Source organism: Podarcis raffonei, chromosome 12 (genome assembly GCF_027172205.1).
Source record: "Podarcis raffonei isolate rPodRaf1 chromosome 12, rPodRaf1.pri, whole genome shotgun sequence".
NCBI classification, from domain to species: Eukaryota; Metazoa; Chordata; class Lepidosauria; order Squamata; family Lacertidae; genus Podarcis; species Podarcis raffonei.
The window spans coordinates 4955072-4979245 of NC_070613.1; the positions used below are offsets into that span (position 1 = coordinate 4955072).

The following is a 24174-nucleotide window of genomic DNA, read 5'->3' on the forward strand; positions in this document are numbered from 1 at the left end:
TAGAAGGGGAAGAAATGGAGGCAGTGAGAGATTTTACTTTCTTGGGCTTCATGATCACTGCAGATGGTGACAGCAGTCACGAAATTAAAAGACGCCTGCTTCTTGGGAGAAAAGCAATGACAAACCTAGACAGCATCTTAAAAAGCAGAGACATCACCTTGCCGACAAAGGTCCGTATAGTAAAAGCTATGGTTTTCCCAGTCGTGATGTATGGAAGTGAGAGCTGGACCATAAAGAAGGCTGATCGCCAAAGAATGGATGCTTTTGAATTATGGTGCTGGAGGAGACTCTGGAGAGTCCCATGGACTGCAAGAAGATCAAACCTCTCCATTCTGAAGGAAATCAGCCCTGAGTGCTCACTGGAAGGACAGGTCCTGAAGCTGAGGCTCCAAGACTTTGGCCACCTCATGAAAAGAAAAGATTCCCTGGAAAAGACCCTGATGTTGGGAAAGATGGAGGGCACAAGGAGAAGGGGAGGACAGAGGATGAGGTGGCGGGACAGTGTTCTCGAAGCTACCAGCATGAGTTTGACCAAACTGCGGGAGGCAGTGGAAGACAGAAGTGCCTGGCATGCTCTGGTCCAGGGGGTCACAGAGAGGCGGACACGACTAAACGACTAAACAACAACAAGAAGGTGCTACTGGAAGGAATTTTAAAATTTTGTTTCAACTATGGCAGACCAACACGGCTACCTACCTGCTTCTGGGAAGACTCTTACTCTTAGGCTCATGGTTTTGAGTCCCCCATGTTGGGCAAAAAGATTTCTGCATTGCAGTGGGGTTAGACTAGAAGTCCTTTGTGGTCCCTTCCAGCAAGATGATTCTGCAGATGTGGGTTTTAGAGCCCCCAAACGGGGGGGGGGGCCCACTGCTGTGTCTTACTGCAGGTCTACTCTGAGGTCAAAAGTACAGGAAAAAGCACCAGAGGTGGAAGGGAGTCTCAATGAGGTGTTAATTGGCTGATGTAATGAAGATCCACCAGGATGTGGTTAAAGTGGGTGGGAGCAGGAATCCTGAAATAAGCAGAAAAGGCTGTGCGGTGTGTTTTCAGGACACACACACACACACACACACACATGAACTTTTGTTTTTGGAAAGGGATGTTTTCATAACCATGGGACCCAGCCTCGTCCCAGAGCGACTCACAGCTAGGACTGTAAAGGGAAAACTGCTTTCTGGGTGGCAAACAAGGCTCTCCGTGGTTTCAATGAAGAACAGCTGCAGTATTGACAAGGGACTGAGAGTTTGTCACAAACACAGACACACGCACACACACACACACCCTCTGCAAACTGACACACACACTCTCTCTCTCTGGCTCCCTGCATCTGGCACCCATTAAACGAAACTCGAAATAGAAAATATATGCGCGAGACTGAACCAGCCCTGTGGTGGGTGTGGGGGCCTGGTTATTTTGACAGACAGGGCCAGACACATGCAATTTGGACCCCTAAATACATCAGATTGATGACTCTTGGGAAAGCGGACAGCAGCATTTGGTTGCCAACTGACTGGGGGAAACAGCCGGGTCTGCTCTTGTGTCATTAACAGCGTCTTCATCTGCAGTGACTGAGAGGCAGCATGGTTTAGTGGTTATGGCATTGGTGGTTTAGTGGTTAATCCCCACTCGGCTACACGAGGTGTGTTGGGTGACCTAGGGCCAAGGAGTCCATCTTGGCCTAGCTTGGGGTTTAAATGACGAGATGGGGCAGAACTTCTGCAGATGAGGCTGCTATTAGATGTGCAAGCTGATTTCTTTTTAAAAGGCAAAAAGTTGGCAATCTGAACCACTCATGAATGATTCTAGACATTATCTGTGTATAAAGGTAAAGGGCCATTTACCTTCCCGCCGGAGCGATACCTATTTATCTACTTGCACTTCGTGCTTTCGAACTGCTAGGTTGGCAGGAGCAGGGACCGAGCAACGGGAACTCACCCCATCACGGGGATTCGAACCGCCAACCTTCTGATCGGCAAGTCCTAGGCTCTGTGGTTTAACCCAGAGTCGTCCACGACTGGACCTAACGGTCAGGGGTCCCTTTACCTTTGCCTTTAACCTGCGCTAGCAAGTTCCTTTACTTAGCAGAGTTTTACATTCCCATTTTAAACATACAGCAGATGGCTGGTTGCAGGCTTGTTTAAGCCTCTTGCTATTAGATTCCTGGTAAGTCCCTTTATATCCCTCTTAAAAGAATAATCACACCACAATCTTGTGTAAAGTATATAAAATAAGTTTCCTCACATCAGTTCACAGTTGGATCCCTGAAGGCAGACTTAGTTGAAAAGTATATATACATGTGGGTCTATCCCATATGGCAGGGGTCAGCAACCTTTTTCAGCAGGGGGCCGGTCCACCATCCCTCAGACCATGTGGGGGGATGGACTATATTTTGGGGAAAAAACACGAACAAATTCCTATACCCCACAAATAACCCAGAGATGCATTTTGAATAAAAGGACTCATTCTACTCATGTAAAAACATGCTGATTCCCGGACCGTCTGCGGGCTGGATTTAGAAGGCGATTGGGCCGGATCCGGCCCCCAGGCCTTAGTTTGCCTACCCCTGCTAAGGATAGTCCCTTTATTCGCCAAAACTAAAAAGCTGCTGGTGCAGCAATGGAGGAAGTCAAAGAGAGTCGAAAAGAAGGAAGTGTGCTGTGTGCCTTGTCCTTTTGTTACCTGGGCAGGTAAGGCCACACCCACCTCTCGTCACATGCTAAAGGAAGGATGATCCAGGCCAGGAGGAAGCAGGAAGTTTTTGACTGGCTGGACCAAACATTCTCCTGCATGTCCACTCTAGGAAGACAAGGAATGTTGTACTTGACTGCTACTTATGTATCACACCCCACAGTCTGGAGGAGAGAGGTTCACTCACCTTGCAGTTTGGGTCCTTTGGCCTTTATATGGCGCTCACACTTGGCCTTGGCTTTGAGCAGCAGGAAGATCTGCTCCTCCTTTGTCAGGACGTCGTCCACATCCTCCTGAAAGGAGACAGAGCAAAGAGAGGTCAGTATCGCCAATATGTCTATTGCTGCAAGCTTCGCAAATAAAGTGTTGGGAGACAGTGGGGCGCAAGAGACCCTCCCATGCCTGCAATACTGTCTCCAGATCATTTAGGTTGGGGAAATGGCTACAAAACCACCAGAGAGGTGTAATTTTCAAAAGACGACTGTATCGCAAAAGGACTAAATGTAAGGTTCTGACTTGGGCAGGGATAACCACTTGGGCAGGGACGCGGGTGGCGCTGTGGGTTAAACCACAGAGCCTAGGACTTGCCGATCAGAAGGTCAGTGGTTCGAATCCCCGCAACAGGGTGAGCTCCTGTTGCTCGGTCCCTGCTCCTGCCAACCTAGCAGTTCGAAAGCACGTCAAAGTGCAAGTAGATCAATAGGTACCACTCCGGCGGGAAGGTAAACGGTGTTTCCGTGCGCTGCTCTGGTTCGCCAGAAGCGGCTTAGTCCTGCTGGCCACAAGACCCGGAAGATGTACGCTGGCTCCCTTGGCCAATAAAGCGAGATGAGCGCCGCAACCCCAGAGTCGGCCACGACTGGACCTAATGGTCAGGGGTCCCTTTACCTTTACCTTTACCTTTAACCAGGAGCAGAAATACAGGATGGGGGATATCTGGATTGGCAGCAATACATGTGAAAAGGATCTAGGGGTCTTAGTGGACCACAAGCTCAACACGAGTCCACAGTGTGATGCAGCAGCAAAAAAGGCGAATGCGATTCTAGGCTGTATCGACAGCAGTCTAGAACCCACATCAAGGAAGTCATAGTACTGTGGTACCTTGGTTCTGAAACGGCTTAGTTGTTGAGCAAATTGGCTCCCGAATTCTGCAAACCCGGAAGTAAGTGTTCTGGTTTGTGAACGTTTTTCGGAAGCCGAACGTCCGACGCCGCTTCCACTTGAGTGCAGGAAGCTCCTGCAGCCAATCAGAAGCTGCGCCTTGGTTTTCGAATAGTTTTGGGAGTCGAACGGACTCCCGGAATGGATTAAGACCGAGATCCAAGGTACCACTGTACTGCTCTCGTCTGCCTTGGGCAGACCACACCTGGAATACTGTGTCCAATTCCTGCCAGTACAATTTAAGAAGGATGTTGACAAGCTGGAAGGTGTGCGGAGGAAGGGGACCAAGATGATCAGGGGTCTGGAAACCAAGCCTGATGAGGAACGGTTGAAGGAGCTGGGCATGTTTATCCTGGAAAAGAGGAGGCTGAGAGGAGATATGATAACCACCTTCAAATATCTGAAGGGCTGTCACATCGAAGATGGAGCAAGCTTGCTTTCTCGTGGTCTGGAGGGGAGATTCCGACTAAACCTCAGGAAGAACTTTCTGACAGAAAGAGCTGTGGAATGAACTCCCTCAGAAGGTGGTGGAGTCTCTTTCATTGAAGGGTTTTTTTCAAGCTGAGGTTGGATGGCTTCTTTAGCTGTGATTAAGCTGCCTGCTTCTTGGGAGAAAAGTAATGACAAACCTAGACAGCATCTTAAGAAGCAGAGACATCACCTTGCCAACAAAGGTCCGTATAGTTAAAGCTATGGTTTACCCAGTAGTGATTTATGGAAGTTAGAGCTGGACCATAAAGAAGGCTGATCGCCGAAGAATGGATGCTTTTGAATTCTGGTGCTGGAGGAGACTCTTGAAAGTCCCATGGACTGCAAGAAGATCAAACCTCTCCATTCTTAAGGAAATCAGCCCTGAGTGCTCACTGGAAGGACAGATCTTGAAGCTGAGGCTCCAATACTTTGGCCACCTCCCTGGAAAAGACCCTGATGTTGGGAAAGATGGAGGGCACAAGGAGAAGGGGACGACGGAGGACGAGATGGTTGGACAGTGTTCTCGAAGCTACCAGCATGAGTTTGACCAAACTGCGGGAGGCAGTGGAAGACAGGAGTGCCTGGCGTGCTCTGGTCCAGGGGGTCACGAAGAGTCGGACACAACTAAACGACTAAACAACAACACAATACCATGTGATCACTGGATAGCTCAGTTAGTTAGAGCGTGGTGCTGATAAGGCCAAGGTTGCAGGTTCGATCCCTGTATGGGGCAGCTGCTTATTTCTGTTATTATAGAGGGTTGGACTGGATGATCCTCAGGGTCCTGTCCAACTCTATGATTCTATACTATTGTTTGGGACAGAGTTCCTCTGTGATATGCTAATATCTATCTTCTATCATATATTCCTTTATAGGGATCATACCAGCAAATCACAGGACAGTAGAACAATGGAACAACAAGCAAATGAGCAGAACAAAAGCTGCAGGTGTGACTGAATTTTAGACAGCGGTAGAATCACAAAGAATAGCGGCTCTGTGGAATTGCAAGTTAATTATACCCCCTTTGACATTTCAAAAAGGCCCTGCTCTTTTGGGTTGGTTCATATGCAAATAGATGCCAATGCAATTGTTCTAATTAATCAGCTAAAGGGCAGGTGTGCAATCAACTCACGATTCCTGAATCAGACGGCAACTTCTAACGGCCAATTATAAATAATGAGAACACAAAAGGGTCCCTGCCTTCACACCTGGTCACTCGACACCCCACGCTGATCCGCTGGCAGGGTTGCAGCACGTGACGAAAAACGGCTGCGGAGGGAAAAGGAACAAGTTCCCTGTCTGGATGTGACTGGTGCAGAGACAAAACCAGGGGGTTGCTGTTTCGTGAAACCTTTGCCCCCCCCCCCAAATCGCTCTGCCTCCATATTGGAGATCTCTGCCAGTTTGCATTTCTTGGTGCAGAAAGTATTGATCTGATGTGTAGAGATCTTTCCTATTCTACTTAATTCAAGAGGGTTCTGGAAGCCTCTCTGTGTGAAAGAAGGAAGCAGGAGGTTCATGATGTTTGGGTTATTCCTTCGGAGAAGCTGAGTACAGCTGCCTTAAACTGGTTCTGTTATCTCTTTTGTCAAGGTCATGCTGACTATACTAATAAGGCCAGAACCTGGTGTTCGGTACATCGTATGCTTAGAGTTAAGGTTTTAGTCTTATTATAAGTTGCACGTCGAGGTCCCCAAGCCACCCCAATAAAACACAATTCACACAGAATTTTTGTTTAAGGTTTTTGGCATAGTTTTGGCCACAACTTTATTTAAATACAAAAAAATTGTGGTTGCTTAGGCATTGGTTGCGACTATCTGACCCTGCAAGGGGACAGACTGACATTCGCATGCCCACGAAAGTCATAAAGGGAAAACGTTTTGGGGAGAAAGATGGAGCTGGGTACCATGCAATCACCTCTCCCCAAATGCTCCCAGGGGCTCTTGTGTGGCCCTAGCCCCTTGACAGGGGTTCGGACAAAAGTATGGCGAGCCCCTGGATTCCTTTAACGGAATACCCTTGCAGCAGCAGCATTGGAGGGGCAGGCACAGCCACCAACCAATTCATAAAACCAATGCCTAACCGCAACCTTACAAGTTGTGATGATTTGCTACGCAGTACGCAGGTGGCACTGTGGGTTAAACCACAGGGCCTAGGACTTGCCGATCAGAAGGTCGGCAGTTCGAATCCCCGCGACGGGGTGAGCTCCCATTGCTCGGTCCCTGCTCCTAGCAGTTCGAAAGCACGGCAAAGTGCAAGTAGATAAATAGGTACCACTTTGGCGGGAAGGTAAATGGCATTTCCGTGCGCTGCTCTGGTTCGCCAGAAGCGGCTTAGTCATGCTGGCCACATGACCCAGAAGCTGTACACCGGCTCCCTCGGCCAATAAAGCGAGATGAGCGCCACAACCCCAGAGTCGGTCACGACCGGACCTAATGGTCAGGGGTCCCTTTACCTTTAGGCAAAAACCAAACGGCACCAGCCAATCAGCCAAATGGACTAAATTCCTACCAGGCCCCTGCCCCCAAAGTAGACCACCCCATGACAGGCATAGCAAGGTCAAGCAAACAACCCTAAAAATAGGGAGGGAGGGAGGGAGGGTGGGTAGGTGATCCGATGTGAGCAGCGAAAAAGGAAGCGCAATGCTGCACGCAGGGAATATATACATTTTGGCTGTCAATCACAAAATGGCAACATAAAATTCTCCCCAATGACAAGAGGAATCATCATAATCATAGAATCATAGAATCATAGAGTTGGAAGAGACCACAAGGGCCATCGAGTCCAACCCCCTGCCATGCAGGAAACACCATCAGAGCACTCCTGACATATGGTTGTCAAGCCTCTGCTTAAAGACCTCCAAAGAAGGAGACTCCACCACACTCCTTGGCAGCAAATTCCACTGTCAAACAGCTCTTACTGTCAGGAAGTTCTTCCTAATGTTTAGGTGGAATCTTCTTTCTTGTAGTTTGGATCCATTGCTCCGTGTCCGCTTCTCTGGAGCAGCAGAAAACAACCTTTCTCCCTCCTCTATGTGACATCCTTTTATATATTTGAACATGGTTATCATATCACCCCTTAACCTCCTCTTCTCCAGGCTAAACATGCCCAGCTCCCTTAGCCGTTCCTCATAAGGCATCGTTTCCAGGCCTTTGACCATTTTGGTTGCCCTCCTCTGGACACGTTCCAGTTTGTCAGTGTCCTTCTTGAACTGTGGTGCCCAGAACTGGACACAGTACTCCAGGTGAGGTCTGACCAGAGCAGAATACAGTGGCACTATTACTTCCCTTGATCTAGATGCTATACTCCTATTGATGCAGCCCAGAATTGCATTGGCTTTTTTAGCTGCCGCGTCACACTGTTAGCTCATGTCAAGTTGGTGGTCAACCAAGACTCCTAGATCCTTTTCACAAGTAGTGCTCTCAAGCCAGATGTCACCCATCTTGTATTTGTGCCTCTCATTTTTTTTGCCCAAGTGCAATACTTTACATTTCTCCCTGTTAAAATTCATCTTGTTTGTTTTGGCCCAGTTCTCTAATCTGTCAAGGTCATTTTGAAGTGTGATCCTGTCCTCTGGGGTGTTAGCCACCCCTCCCAGTTTGGCCCAATCGCAATGGTGGCCATCTAACTTTTACCCGCCCAGCAACAATGGGATGTCTTGTTAGACCCCACTGCAACACGTGCTCTCCATGAAAGAGAACACGCTTAATAATAATAATAATAATAATAATAATAATAATAATAATAATTTATTATTTATACCCCGCCCATCTGGCTGGGCTTCCCCAGCCACTCTGGGCGGCTTCCAAAAAAATATTAAAATACTGATACATGAAACATTAAAAGCTTCCCTAAACAGGGCTGCCTTCAGATGTCTTCTAAAAGTCTGGTAGTTGTTGTTCTCTTTGACATCTGGTGGGAGGGCGTTCTACAGGGCAGGTGCCACTACCGAGAAGGCCCTCTGCCTGGTTCCCTGTAACCTCACTTCTCGCAGGGAGGGAACCGCCAGAAGGCCCTCGGTGCTGGACCTCAGTGTCCGGGTAGAACGATGGGGGTGGAGACGCTCCTTCAGATATTCTTTATTATAAATTGCAGCTTCCTGTTTGCTGTGGGGCAGCTTTGGACATACAGTGGTACCTCTGGATACAAACGGGATCCATTCTGAGCCCCCTTTGCATCCAGAAGCAATCGTAACTAGCGATGGCACGTCTGCGCACACGCATGTCGCTTTTCGCTGCTTCTGCGCATGCACGTGATGTTATTTTGAGCATCTGCGCATGCGCGAGCGGTGAAACCCGGAAGTAACGTGCTCCGTTACTTCTGGGTTGCTGCAGAGCGCAACTCGAACACGCTCAACATGAAGCATATTCAATCCGAGGTATGACTGTATGTCTATTGTTCTCTGAGAGATGCGCACTCACCGACGGGTTGAAAGGGGGGCTGCAGGATTCGTGACCCCCCAAAAGGTTCAGGAGGGCTTCCTGAACCTGTAAGGACCCGCTGCGATGTCGAAGGGGGACCCCAAGACCAGACCGTGAGGCACGGGAAGGAGACCCTCAGACGCACTTTACCAGCGACCCTCCCCTAGATAAGAAAGCCCGATTTTGGAGCAACCAGGTGGAGCTTTCATTGAACAACGACGTGCTCAGATATCCGGCTAGCAGACTTAAGAGTTTACAACCTTTAGCCTAAATTAAGAACTGAATTGAAGATTAAAGGACATAAAGTGTAAAATATAACGGCGGAAAAGCTAACCGGAGCACACCTATTTAAAGAATAGTCAGGGCAGTTAAGCTAAGTGGAAGAGATCAACCCTGATGTAGCCTGGAAACGTATGCTTAGTGTTACGGTTTTATTATAAGTTATTGTAAGTTTAAGTTAAGACTGCTGCAACTGGATGTCTGATGGACAGTGCCAATCCTGAATGTATTGGATTGGTGACCATTATTCTCATCTGCCTTCAGTAGCAGTAAAGCTCTGCTGGATGAAATATCAATTGCCTCTGGTCTGGTTTTTATGGGAATCCTGCACCGTGCTTTTGCTCTGCTCACTATACGTCCAAGTTCTACTCTGGATCAAGATTGAGTAGAATTTCAATGACAATTTTGGAGCGCATCGGAGGGTAGAGATGCATTTTGCTCCTTTACACGAAGGAGCAGAGAGATCATTTGCAAATTTAACAACTCTGTATGTGGTTTACAAAATTCATTAATAATGTGCGACGCTTCGACACCTTGTAGTACATGAAATCTTAAATAATATATACCAGACACGTCGAACTTCCAAGAGACTGCGATCTACTCCAACTATTAAAAAAACTGGCAGTGATATACCCATTGGATTGACCAGAGTTATTAAGCATTTTTAGGGGAAACTGCATCAAAGTTGTTGAGCTCTTTTGGGGGGGGGGGACAAGGTCCTGTCATCAACCAGGGACCCCCCGCGATCGAACAATAGATCGCGATCGAGCGGTTGGACATCCCTGATATATACAATGCCAAAACAATACAGTGGTACCTCGGGTTACATATGCTTCAGGTTACATACGCTTCAGGTTACAGACTCCGCTAACCCAGAAATAGTGCTTCAGGCTAAGAACTTTGCTTCAGGATAAGAACAGAAATTGTGCTCCGGTGGCGCGGCAGCAGCGGGAGGCCCCATTAGCTGAAGTGTTTCTTCAGGTTAAGAACAGTTTCAGGTTAAGTACGGACCTCCAGAATGAATTAAGTACTTAACCCGAGGTACCACTGTATTGACGCGCACAACTCAGTAACTCAGACAGTCCAAATATTCCTGAAATAAGTCCATGAGAACAACTCTCTATGTGCATTCCCAAATCAACTCCCAACGATGAGATATCAGGATTTTAAGCTCCACCCACTAGACTGCACTTCCTCCTGATTTCCTTTTTTCCCCAGGAGAATGGGAAGTGGATCTAAGCACCCAGGCATGTGCCTGAACAATCTTTACAGATTAGGAAACACTGCTCATGTCTGCAGCCTTTAAAGGTGTTTGGGGCACCCTATAAGCAGTTGTCCCCCCTCTTTCAAGGCTGGCAGCGGGGGAACCTTTTCATTGCCGTCCTGATAAATATAGCGCAAGACAACAGCTGACGACAGGCTCCCAAAGGAACATCTCTTCCCCGCTGCCTTGGAAATACCGGCGGGGTTAAAAATATATATTTTTCTTTCTGGGGGTGGGCACCTCCCTTGCAAACCGCCCTGTCTGCCACCAGGAATTCTACCTCCCAGATGTCCTTTTCCCTCCATCAACAACATCCCAGCTAAATCCCCCAAACAAACAATGACACGCGGGCGATGTTGGAAGTTGCCACCTCAACCAGTTCCCCTCGGTTCCAAAAAAGGAGAGGCTGCTTGTGGGGTAAAAGGGCGGATCTATGCACAGGAAAAATCCCACTATAAGTAAGTCAGAAATTAGATTATAACAACAACAACAAAATCCCTATGGAAAAAAGCGTATAAAAATTTCCTGCTCTCTGGCGCCATCTAGTGTTGCATGTTTATAGCACATTCAAATCGTTGTTTCTTTCCTAATGTAGCTGAACCCTAGGTTGGAGAGAGTGTTTATATTGTGATTTTATGTTGTGAACCACCCTGAGATCATAGAATAGTGGGGTTGGATGGAATCCTGAGGCTCATCTAGTCCAAACCCCTGAAATGCAAGAATATGCAGCAGTACTATACGGAAATCGAACCTGCAAGCTTGGCATCATCAGCACCATGCTCAAACCAACTGAGCAATGGGTATAGGGCGGTATACAGATTTAATAAATAAATAAGTGAATAAATAAATAAATTTCTGCAAAAAAAAAGTCCTGCAGTAATCACACTGCCTTCTCTAGAGTCAAAGCACCAGTCCAGCTAGTTTAGTACAGTGGTACCTTGGTTCTCAAACTTAATCCGTTCTGGAAGTCTGTTCCAAAACCAGAGTTCCAAATAGTTCCATAGAAAGAAATGCAAAATGGATTAACCTGTTCCAGACTTTTAAAAGCAACCCCTAAAACAGCAATTTAAAATGAATTTTGCTATCTAACGAGACCATTGATCAGTAAAATGAAAGCTATAAACAATATATTGCAGTCACACAATCAATCGATCCATCAGTAGCTGAACTGGGTTCCACACAGTCACAAAAGAAAAATGCAAAATAAATAGCAAAAAAAGACAGACCTCAGCATAACACTCAAATTGGAATATGTTTGACTTCCGATGAAAGTTCGCAAACTGGAACACTTCCGGGTTTGCCGCATTCGAGTTCCAAGTTGTTTGAGTACCAGGGCATTTGAGAACCAAGGTGTCACTGTATTGTCTATAAAGATAAAGGTAAAGGGACCCCTGGCCATTAGGTCCAGTCGTGGACGACTCTGGGGTTGTGGCGCTCATCTCGCTTTATTGGCCGAGGGAGCCGGCGTACAGCTTCCGGGTCATGTGGCCAGCATGACTAAGCCGCTTCTGGCGAACCAGAGCAGCGCACAGAAACGCCGTTTACCTTCCTGCCGCAGCTGTACCTATTTATCTACTTGCACTTGGACGTGCTTTCAAACTGCTAGGTGGGCAGGAGCTGGGACCGAACGACGGGAGCTCACCCCGTCACAGGGATTTGAACCGCTGACCTTCTGATCGGCAAGTCCTAGGCTCTGTGGTTTAACCCACAGCATACCCGTGGGTCAATCTTGGCCCCCCGAGGCCGTTTCCCCAAACCACACCCACCTGTCAATCAGCTGACAAGTGCTGTGTGACGTCACCCAGCGGGCAAGATTCCATCCTGCGCCAGTTCCCCCGCTGGGAATGGGTGTTTGTGCACAGTGCAGCTGGAGCACCCGGTGTTAAACCCTGATCATGCCCATCATCAAGAGATGTGCAATTGTGAGACATCTTGATTGACATTGTTGTAAACAAAAATTGCCCTTTTCCCTTATGGGGTATCCAAGAGCCCATATAGAGTCCTTACGTAGGTTCCCTATTGGTAGGAATCATAGAATCATAGAGTTGGAAGAGACCACAAGGGCCATCGAGTCCAACCCCCTGCCAAGCAGGAAACACCATCAGAGCACTCCTGACATATGGTTGTCAAGCCTCTGCTTAAAGACCTCCAAAGAAGGAGACTCCACCACACTCCTTGGCAGCAAATTCCACTGTCGAACAGCTCTTACTGTCAGGAAGTTCTTCCTAATGTTTAGGTGGAATCTTCTTTCTTGTAGTTTGGATCCATTGCTCCGTGTCCGCTTCTCTGGAGCAGCAGAAAACAACCTTTCTCCCTCCTCTATGTGACATCCTTTTATATATTTGAACATGGCTATCATATCACCCCTTAGCCTCCTCTTCTCCAGGCTAAACATGCCCAGCTCCCTTAGCCGTTCCTCATAAGGCATCGTTTCCAGGCCTTTGACCATTTTGGTTGCCCTCCTCTGGACACGTTCCAGTTTGTCAGAAGGGCACTGACAAACTGGAATGTGTCCAGAGGAGGAGAGAATAACAGAGGCCAACCAGAGAATATTGAGAAGCAAAGCAGCTAGTAAGCCAGATCTTTATTGATTTGTTGCAACAGGGTGCTCCCCTCACCCACAGGAGAGAGGAAGAACCCAGAACAATGGCGCGCAAGGCCTTATAAAGACTTTTGAAATTCCCATCCTGTAGATCAAGACCACCCCCAGAAACATCATACATACATCACAGAAGGGGTGTAACCTAAGACCACCCCTCAGATACATCACACCTACATCACAGAAAAGGTGGTCCAAAATAGAAATTTTAATATTGTTTTTCTCCTGTTTTTGTTTATCTCCTGTTTGGCAGGTTACTTGATTGGATTTCTTGGGTAGCCTGGCCAGTCTTTTGTAATGATAAATACTTAGTTCCTGGACCAGGTCACAGGCTCACACCTTATTCAAACACAGACATACCCTTAAGACAGGATTTGTGAAGGAAAAGACAATGGGGAGGTTTCCCATTTTGACCTTGCAGAGAAAACATTTGCTCAGTTTAGGAATCAAAATGGTTCCAGGTTGGTCTTCCTGTGCTGATCTATGTACGTGCTTGGTTGGTACACTTATGAACATTACCATATATCTAAGACCTCAAAATTCCTATCACAGCATCTCGCCCCATGGTCCCTAAGAACATAGGAGGCTGACTTACACAGAATCAGACCGTAGGCCTATGTAGTTCAATATTGAACCAGGGGAATTAAGCATCTGGGCAACCTATGCCGCCATCGCTGGTGGTCTGGGTGCCCAAGCAAGTTCGGTCTGGGTGGGCAGCCTCGACCCAGGCAACAAGTTGCTCAATCACGCTGAGGAGCCAAGCTTCATAACGCTGCCAGACGGAGTCCAGCGTGCCAGGTTTTAAAGAGCTCCAGAAGGCAGAGCCCATAAACAAAAGAGCAGGTGGAGACCGAGAGAAATAAACATATTTGATTACTCAACGCTGCCCATCTTTGCCCTCGCTGGCGAGCTCCACCCCCCATCTCTCTCAAATTAGACATCGCTGCACGGAGACATCTGCCCCATCTGCTGGGGGTCTTCGTTTGCTGAGAAAGTAATTAACCGGGCAACCAGGCCATTGTTGACACAGTCTCACTAGCGGCCCTCGGCCCAGGGCCAGCGTTTCCACTGGGACCGTTTTCCTCCACGCTCTTTGCAATCAAGATCGCCCTAACGAGCAGAGCCAATCAAATTACGCTCAGGAATTTGGAGCCCTCGCTCCGTTTTGGGCTGCGTCCAAACTTCAATCAGAGAAATCCTTCTCAAACATGCAAAAACTGGGGCTCCACACACGTTATAGGATTCCCGATTCCCAAGCCCCAGAAGATGGGGCTGCCGGTTTATAGAATCGCAGAATAGTAGAGTTCTGTGGGACACCCAAGGGTTCTCTAGTCTAACCCGCCTGCGATGCAGAAACCTCAGCTAAAGCGTCCAGGGCAGATGGCTTGCCAACCTCTCCTTAGAAACCTCCAAGGTGTACTGGACCCGGGGGTAACCTGAGAACCCTGGTCCAGGTCCAGAATCTGTAGGTTCCGCTAGGAGTCAGTCCGACAGGGCCAAGGCAGGACATGAGGCAGGAAACCAGGCAAGGACAGGTACAGGATCTCAGGAAGGTTCTGGCATACAGCAATGTTGCTCCCACAACCAGGGTCAGGGTCCGACAGCCTTTTATATCTGTCGGGGTAACGGCCGGTCCTGATCCCCCGACAGCTCACCTCCCTGTCTCGCCCGAAGGTGAGCACTCCTCCTGCGAGTATTCAGGTCTCTCCTTCTCTCAGACCTGAGTCTCTGCAGCTCGGGAGACGTCGGTGGGTTACTAGACCCAGGGGCCGCCTCAGCCTCTCCTGACCCAACCAGTAGTGGAGCAGCTGTAAGTGATGGCCCAGCTGAAGGCAGCGAGGTCATTCCTGCATCTGGAGCCAGGGCAGGATCAGGCCCCTGACTTGGCCCAGCTGGTGTTTGTTGCAGGGGAACCTGTGCAGACTGGGCCTCTTCAGAATCAGGCCCCAGACTTGGTTCAGGTGATGCCTGAGGTAAAGGATCCGGTGCAGACTGAGTCTCCTTTGGTTCCGAGTCCGAGTCCCAGGCCATCACACAAGGAAGGAGCACCCACCAACTCCTGAGGGAGTCGGGTCCACTGTTGAACAGCTCTTTCTGTCAGAAAGCTCTTCCTGATGTTTAGTCGGAATCTCCTTCCTTGTAACTCGAAGCCATGAATTCGAGTCCTACCCTGCGCTATCCATTGGAGTGGTTTGTATCTTTGCCACTCCTGGCTGTGGGTCAGTTCCGTCACCGTTCTATGGGGCCTTAGCTATTATTTGAGGCTCCTCGTAAACGCCCTGCACGCTTCCCTTGGAGTTGCGCTGCAACATGGAACCCGGAGACGGAAAACGATGCAAGGTTGGGGTGGTTCACTGATGCAGAATGGAATTGTATAGCGGAACTTGTGTGTGTGTGTGTGTGCGTGCCGCTACACACTTCTTACCCCCCCACCTGATCTCCCCACCTAAACTCCCATCTCCTTCCCTTGCAACTGGTTAAATGCTTAACAGAGGAAGGCGCACTTTGGAGAGCGGTTTGCCAAATTGTTCTCTGAAGTACCTCCTTCCCTCCTCTAGAGGTCTCTCCAGTGACTTTTTATTGCCGGGGGACCTCGGAGAGTGCCTTCTGCCTTCTTTAAACACCACTGCTTCCTCAGAAGCTCATCTGAGCCACCTGCTCCACTTGCCTGCCCAGCGACTGATGTCATTGCGCAGCCATTGGCCTGGCCCCCTGCTGGCAGCCCTGCAAACTACAACGCGATGACAATTTTTCTTACCATCGTATAGAGAGAAAAGAATCCACAGCCACTCTCTTCCACAATGGGGATAAATTTTACCAGCCAATTATAACCCTTCCCCCCCAAAAATCTCCACCCCTGACCAATTCACCTCCTGCTTGGGGAGCCTGAATTTCATCCGCCAACATCACATTTTTAAAAAAACAACAACAGTGTATACATTTTATGAAATAAAGAAAGAAAACAAACAAATAAAAGGACACTTTTGCCAGAGAATATACAGTGGTACCTCAGATTAAGTACTTAATTCGTTCCGGAGGTCTGTACTTAACCTGAAACTGTACTTAACCTGAAGCACCACTTTAGCTAATGGGGCCTCCTGCTGCTGCCGCACCGCCAAAGCACAATTTCTGTTCTCATCCTGAAGCAAAGTTCTTAACCTGAAGCACTATTTCTGGGTTAGCGGAGTCTGTAACCTGAAGCGTATGTAACCTGAAGCGTATGTAACCTGAGGTACCACTGTACTGAACTTTATTGTCTTTTCCACCAGAAATGGGGAGATCAGTTATAAGGGTTTATACTAATATATGGATTTTACTAGAACCGTTTCCCTCCTCCGCCCTCCCCTATCTATAGACATGTCTGCCATTATGGTTTGGGAATTGGATGCCAGTTAAGTTGGCAAAGATATCCAAATTGAAATCCAACCTCTGTTGGAGATGTGGTGGAGAAATAGGAACAGCAATACATATGTGGTGGAGGTGTGAGGAAATTAAGAAATTTTGGGTAGTAGTACATGAAGAACTAAAGAAGATGTTGAAAATATCAATAACAAAGAACCCAGAGACATATCTCCTTGGATTGATAGATGATGAGATACCATGGGGGGGGGGAAATAATTTTTCTATATGCGAATACAGCTGCTAGAATAGTGATTGCTGCTAGGTCGAAGTCACAAACTATACCCACAAAGGAGGAATGGATTTGTAAACTAAATGAATATTTAATTTTGGCAAAATTAACTGCTACAATAAGAAATCAGTCGAATCAAAAATTAAAAAAGGAGTGGAAATGTTTTGATGAATATAAGGCAAAATATTGCTCAGAAAAAGATACGCTAATATGCCTGGATTAAAACGTGAAGTACTAGATGGAAGAAAAAATAGTTAGGAAAGATAATAAGAATATATAGATGATCTGAGAAGGTTGCAGAATGCAAAGATTATTGTAAATTGTATAATGTGGAGGAAATTGAGTGGGGGAGGAGGGAAGTGGGAGGAAAGAGAAAAGAATAATATGATGGGTTGAGAAAATATAAATGTAAATGTATGGGGGGGATGGGGAGGAAATGGTGTTGGCTTTGGTACATCTGTATTGTAAAGTAATATGTGAAAACCAATTTAAAAAAACACAAAAAAGAAAAGTATTTAAGTATACCTTCCTGAAGAAACCAGAGGCCTTTCTCCTGGGCATGGTCGGCCAATTGGTGTCAAAGAAGGATAGGACTTTCTTTATGTACGCTACAGCAGCAGCAAGAATACTTATTGCAAAGCATTGGAAGACACAAGATCTACCCACCTTGGAAGAATGGCAGATGCAAGTAATAGACTACTTGGAAATGGCAGAAATGACCGGCAGAATACGAGATCAAGGAGAAGAGCGGGTGGAGGAGGATTGGAAGAAGTTTAAAACCTACTTACAAAAACACTGTAAAATCTTTGAATGCTGATGACATTGAAATGAAATGAAGGGGTTCTAGTAAATAAGGGAAACAAGAGTATGAAAGAAGGGATAGACATTGGATGAAAATCGGGAAAGTATAGTACATGAGGGAAATCACTTAAGGATAAAACTAATAAGAATGAATTTGCTGATCAATTTTAAAGTGGAATACAAGAAAGGGAGGCGGGTGGAAGTCAGGAAAATAAGGCAATGAATGATAAGAATCTGAAAAGAGGTTCTTCTTTTTTTCTTTTTTTTGTGTTAAATGTTTTAATATCTTTTTCCTTTTTTCTGGTTTGCTATATCTTTTTTCTTTTTCTATTTGTTGTGTTTTAATTGTTGGTATTTGTTGGTGTTTTAATATGTATTGTTTTTCTTTTGTATTGTTTTTTTTGTGTGTAAAACTTAATAAAACATTATTTTAAAAAAAACACAAAAAAACCACATTATGGTTTGAGAATTGTTTTTATCGCAAGGGTGTAGATCATTTCTGCATTGTGGGGCTGGGGGTTGGAATAGATGGGCCTTGGGGTCCCTAAAATTTGACGTTTATTTGGGAAGTTGCAGCCATAGCTGTCAACTTACAGATTTGAAAATAAGGGAAGTAAACCCTCAGATCAGACCATCTATGCTAGGCTACCACTACAAATCTATGGGAGAAGCGCTTGCAGTCCTTCCCTTGTAGCCCTTGGCTCCTCATCAATTCATAGGCCATGCCAGGCTGCCCATCTCATTTGGGTACTTTGGCGACGCAGCCACAGTATGGCCTAGCGGGAGCGGTGGTGACGGGCAGAGGGGAGGCCCCAGGCAGAGACGCCCAGTTCGGCGGCTGCGAGGAGGGTGGTGGCGGAAGGGCCCAAGGCTCCCACCAGTCCGGGCAGGGAGGGGCTCCCAGGGGCCGAGGCTGGTGAGAGGAGGCCGGAGGGGGGTGGGCCGGGCAGCCAAGCAACACAGTTGGAGCCTCCCTCCTCCCTGGCCGGCAGGGAGGGAGGGAGAGGAGCTGCTTCCTTTGAAACCCGGGAAATTTAAGGGACATCCATCAATAAGGGACAGCAGCGGGATATGGCGCTGGGATAAGGGACTGTCCAGCCAAATAAGGGACGCTTGACAGCTATGGTTGCAGCTCACATAACACGGCTGTAGAACAGCAGTGAAGATGAATTGAAAACAAGGAAGAATCTGGAATGTTCTGGTTTTTACGGGTTGGTCTTTGGGAGACTGGGTGATACCCAGACTGAGCCGCACCTGCTGCTCCTGTTCAGGATCTGAAAATCCACAGGTGGGAGAAGCTACTGCTGCCTTTGGCTTGGCCTCTGCAGCTGGTTTTCGACTTGCTCATTTCTGAACCCGGCGCTTCGCAGAAGCCAATGTTCTTGAGGTTTAGTCGCTCCAGCACGTAGCTTTCCGTCAAAATGAGATTTCGAATGCTAAGAGGTTTTCTCTCTCCTCGGTGGTTTGCAACCCTCTCCTCTCTTCCTGCCAAGGCGCTTTTTGCAAAAAAACAAAAAACAAAACCCAACCTCAAAAAAATTGATTCTCTGTTATTTAACTCGGGGAAATGATGGAGATGGAGGCTGGGTTGGGGATTCTGAGAACGGGGCTTCTGTCCGGCGTCCGTGAAATCCGTTGCGCTGAAGTCCTCGTCTCCAGAAACCCCAAAACCCCTTGAGAAAAGACAACTTGGGATAATTATGATAATGGTTTTCAGTATTTCCATTTGGCTGGCTGATCTCCCGGCTGCAAAAAAGTCAAGCCCCGGTCTCTGAGGAGAGCTCAGATTCGAGGTTGTTTATGAGGACTAGTTTTCAGGAATAACGCAGCGCTGTTTGGGGCTTTGCGTCTCAGAACCCCTTCCTTTGGCAAAGCGTCAAGTATCGTAAAGAGCAAACACAGCCGGTTTCGCAACAGCTGAGAGCATCAGGACGGGCAGGGATTTGGCCGGAGAGAGGCTGTGAGATGGTTCGCAATTCGGAGAACTCCGTGGAACACTTGGAAATTGGACAGAGGGAAGTTTTCCCTCCCTCTCATGACACTAAAACTCACGGGCCGTCCACGAAGCTGAAGGAAGAGCAAAATAAAGTCCTTGGTCCCTGGTTCTGAATGGAGTGACTATGCCCCTGAAGGACCAGGTGCGCAGCCTGGGAGTCATTCTGGACTCACAGCTGTCCATGGAGGTGCAGGTCAATTCTGTGTCCAGGGCGGCTGTCTACCAGCTCCATCTGGTACGCAGGCTGAGACCCTCCCTGCCCGCAGACTGTCTTGCCAGAGTGGTGCATGCTCTGGTTATCTCCCGCTTAGACTACTGCAATGCACTCTACATGGGGCTACCTTTGAAGGTGACCCGGAAACTACAACTAATCCAGAATGCGGCAGCTAGACTGGAGACTGGGGGCGGCCGCCAAGACCACATAACACCGGTCTTGAAAGACCTACATTGCCTCCCGGTACATTTCCGAGCACAATTCAAAGTGTTGGTGTTGACCTTTAAAGCCCTAAACAGCCTCGGTCCAGTATGCCTGAAGGAGCGTCTCCACCCCCATCGTTCTGCCCAGATACTGAGGTCCAGTGCCAAAGGCCTTCTGGCGGTCCCATCCCTGCGAGAAGCAAAGCTACAGGGAACCAGGCAGAGGGCCTTCTCGGTGGTGGCGCCTGCCCGGTGGAACGCCCTCCCATCAGATGTCAAAGAGATAAGCAACTACCTGACATTCAGAAGACATCTTAAGGCAGCCCTGTTCAGGGAAGTTTTTAATGTGTGACATTTTAGTGTATTTTTGGTCTCTCTGGAAGCCACCCAGAGTGGCTGGGGAAGCCCAGCCAGATGGGCGGGGTACAAATAATAAATTATTATAATTATAATTATTATTATTATTACTTCTTCCTGCAGCGAAAGGTTAACCTACGGAACTCCCTCCCACATGAGACAGAGATGGCCTCCAAATTGATGGCTTTGGAAGAGGATTAGATGAATTCACGGAGGGAGACTAGCCATGATGGCTGTTCTCTGCCTCCAATCAGAAAAGGATGCTGGGAACTTCTGACAAAAGAAGAATGGCAGACAAAATTAATGGACTACGCAGGATTAGATAAAATGACAGGAAGGATTCAAAACCTGCGGGACCAGAGATTCACAGAAGATTGGAGGAAATATACGAACTATTTGAAGAGCAACTGTAATCAGCAAATTACACTAGCAGGACTATAAGAAGTTTCTCCAATTTACGAAACATTGCAAAGTAGAGAAAGAATAGAGATATTAGTTATGAAATCGAAATGTAATAGTGAACGTAAGAAATGTAAACTAAGTGAACAGATTGGAAAATTTTCAGACCTGTTTAATGTTTGGTCGTGTTTTTAATATTCTGTTGGGAGCCGCCCAGAGTGGCTGGGGAAACCCAGCCATATGTAAAGGTAAAGGTAAAGGGACCCCTGACCATTAGGTCCAGTCGTGGCCGACTCTGGGGTTGCGGCGCTCATCTCGCTTTATTGGCCGAGGGAGCCAGCGTACAGCTTCCGGGTCATGTGGCCAGCATGACTAAGCCGCTTCTGGCGAACCAGAGCAGTGCACGGAAACGCTGTTTACCTTCCCGCCAGAGCGCTACCTATTTATCTACTTGCACTTTGACATGCTTTCGAACTGCTAGGTGGGCAGGAGCTGGGACCGAGCAGCAGGAGCTCACCCCGTCGCGGGGATTCAAACCGCTGACCTTCTGATCGGCGAATCCTAGGCTCTGTGGTTTAACCCACAGCGCCACCCACATCCCTATGAGCGGCGTATAAATAAATAAATATAACAACAACAGCAACAACAATTACCTGGGACCTTCTGCATGCAAGACTGTTGCCCTGCCATTGAGCCACATCCATTCCACACTCTCCTCTCTGCATGCCAACCCCTTCCCTGCCATCTCCAATGGTTCCTGGGCTGGCACTTGTGCCAAGATACCTTCTTATTCCTGGCAGTCGGGTATGTCTGTGTGTGCAGCTACTGCTGCTTGCTTTGCTACTGTAGCCCCAGCCTGCTCCAGCTGGCTTACCCAGATTTATTTATTTTAAAACCTTTCCAGCCTTAACATTACAGGAAATCAGCTGCAAACCACTATATTTTTTTTAACGATGAAAATAATGTCTATTCTTGTTCGCCCCCACTTCCTTCTGAAAAACAGCCAGTCCGAAAAGCACGCAAATATAGATCGTTCCCGACAAAAACAATCGGTGCGAGGATAAAAAGGGAAACATGCTACTGCTAAATGACTGGAAGGCAACGAATGTCACCTCTCAGTCTTCTCTTTAGACTCAGGAGAAGATGGAGAGGTGATCTCCATCTCCCAATATCTGAAGGGCTGTCAGATGGAATTGATGCTTTTGAATTCTGGTGCTGGAGGAGACTCTGGAGAGTCCCATGGACTGCAAGAAGATCAAACCTCTCCATTCTGAAGGAAATCAGCCCTGAATGCTCACTGGAAGGACAGATAGTGAAGCTGAGGCTCCAAGACTTTGGCCACCTCATGAGAAGAGAAGACTCCCTGGAAAAGACCCTGATGTTGGGAAAGATGGAGGGCACAAGGAGGACGACAGAGGACGAGATGGTGGGACAGGGTTCTAGAAGCTACCAGCATGAGTCTGACCAAACTGTGGGAGGCAGTGGAAGACAGGAGTGCCTGGCGTGCTCTGGTCCAGGGGGTCACAAAGAGTCGGACACGACTAAATGACTAAACAACAACAACAACAGATGGAGTAAGCCTGTTTTCTGCTGCTCCGGAGGTAGGACTCGAACCCATGGCTTTAAGTTACAAAAAAGGAGATTCTGACTCAACCTCAGGAAGAATTTTCTGGAGGTAAGAGGTGTTCAGCAATGGAACGGTCTCCCTCAGAAGATGGTGGACTCCAGAACATCAGAGTTTTTTTAAAAAAGAGATTGGCTGGTCATCGCTCATGGATGCTTTAGCTGCGGTTCCCTTCCAAGTTTACAATTCAATGGATGCCCACCCAAAGTTTAGCGCCACAATGGCAAAGATAAGCTCCAAAGACATAAAACAAAAGAACAGATATACTGTGTTTTTCGCTCCATAAGACGCACCTGACCATAAGATGCACCTAGTTTTTAGAAGGGGAATGCAAGAAAAAAAAATATTTTTAAAGGGAGTGCTGAGCAGAGCCTGTATGCATCCCAGGCTCTGCTCAGCGCTCCCTTTCACGAGCCGCGTGGAGCGTGTGTGCGGCGCTTGTGGGCTTTTCCCCAGGAGGGAGAAGGGCCCAATGCTCCACGCGGCTTGTGAAAGGGAGTGCGGCTCCTGCGGGCTTTAATACGAGGTGAGGGTGGAGCATGTGTGCGGCTCTTGGGGGCTTTTCCCGCCTGCTTACCACCTGCATTCGCTCCATAAGACGCACACACATTTCTCCTTACTTTTTAGGAGGGAAAAGGTGTGTCTTATGGAGCGAAAAATACGGTAAGTGCTTGAACACAACAATTTATATCCAAATGAAGTCCTGATGCACGAACTAGGGTGATGGATGTGGTTTGAGGCCAAACACCTTTGGACTCTGAGGCTCTAAACTTCCACATACAGTGGTACCTTGGTTCTCAAACTTAATCCGTTCCGGAAGTCCGTTCCAAAACCAAAGCGTTCCAAAACCAAGGCGTGCTTCCCCATAGAAAGTAATGCAAAAGGGATTAATTTGGTCCTGACTTTTAAAAACAACCCCCAAAACAGCAATTTGACATGAATTTTACTATTTAATGAGACCATTGATCTATAAAATGAAAGCAATAAACAATGTACTGCAGTCACACACTCAATCAATCTATCTATCAGTCAGTCAGTAGCTTAACTGGGTTCCACACAGTCACAAAAACAAAACAAAAAGAGCCGCAAAAACAAAAACGCAAAATAAATAGCGAAAACAGACAGACCTCAGCGTAACACTCAAAACGGAAGTGTGGCACTCAAATTGGAAGCGTAACACTCAAAACGGAGCACGTTCGGCTTCTGAAAAAGGTTTGCAAACCGGAACACTTCCTTCCGGGTTTACAGTGTTTGGGTTCCAAGTTGTTTGAGTACCAAGGCGTTTCAGAACCAAGGTACCACTGTACAACAGAAAAACTACTTGCTTACCTGATCTGCCTGGATGGGGTGGTGAGCTCATCACTCATAAGGAAATGACTCTGCACAGATAATACTGACTGGACCGGTATTAAAAATAGCCTCTGCCAGCCGGGCAGATTTTATTTTATGAGTTAAAGGATTTATAGCCTCCCTTTCGACAAATGCTTCAAGGTGGCCAGTGATAAATACAATAATTGCAGTGCTACCTGGACACGCCTGGGATTGAACCAAAGAAACAGATTTCCTGTTTGACCCAATGCCTGCTGGATAATCTAACTGAGGATGGACGGATCTGTCAATTTTGGTTTCTCTCAGCTTTTCATATTTTCGCTCCTCCATCCTACGCTCAGGTTGTAGACACAGTATGTGTAAATAAAAGCATATATCGTAAAAAGGTAAAAGGTAAAGGATCCCTGGACGGTTAAGTCCAGTCAGAGGCGACTCTGGGGTTGCGGCGCTCATCTCGCTTTCAGGCCGAGGGAGCCGGTGTTTGTCCACAGACAGCTTTCCGGATCATGTGGCCAGCAGGACTAAACTGTTTCTGTTGCAACGGGACACCGTGTCGGAAACCAGAGCGCACGGAAATGCCGTTTACCTTCCTGCCGCAGCAGTACCTATTTATCTACTTGCATTGGTGTGCTTTCGAACTGCTAGGTTGGCAGGAGCTGGGACCGAACAATGGGAGCTCACCCTGTCGCAGGGATTTGAACTGCCAACCTTCTGATCAGCAAGCCCAAGAGGCTCAG

General features: G+C 47.5%; 1 protein-coding gene across 1 annotated transcript in view; it reads right to left on the reverse strand.

Annotated features, from left to right (window-relative positions):
* Positions 1-24174, reverse strand: part of PTH1R (parathyroid hormone 1 receptor) — a 144843-nt gene that overhangs the window by 57062 nt on the left and 63607 nt on the right. The window contains exon 2 of the mRNA XM_053409660.1: positions 2876-2981. Coding sequence (XP_053265635.1) covers positions 2876-2981 — 106 coding nt within the window. The remainder of the gene's footprint in view (positions 1-2875; positions 2982-24174) is intronic.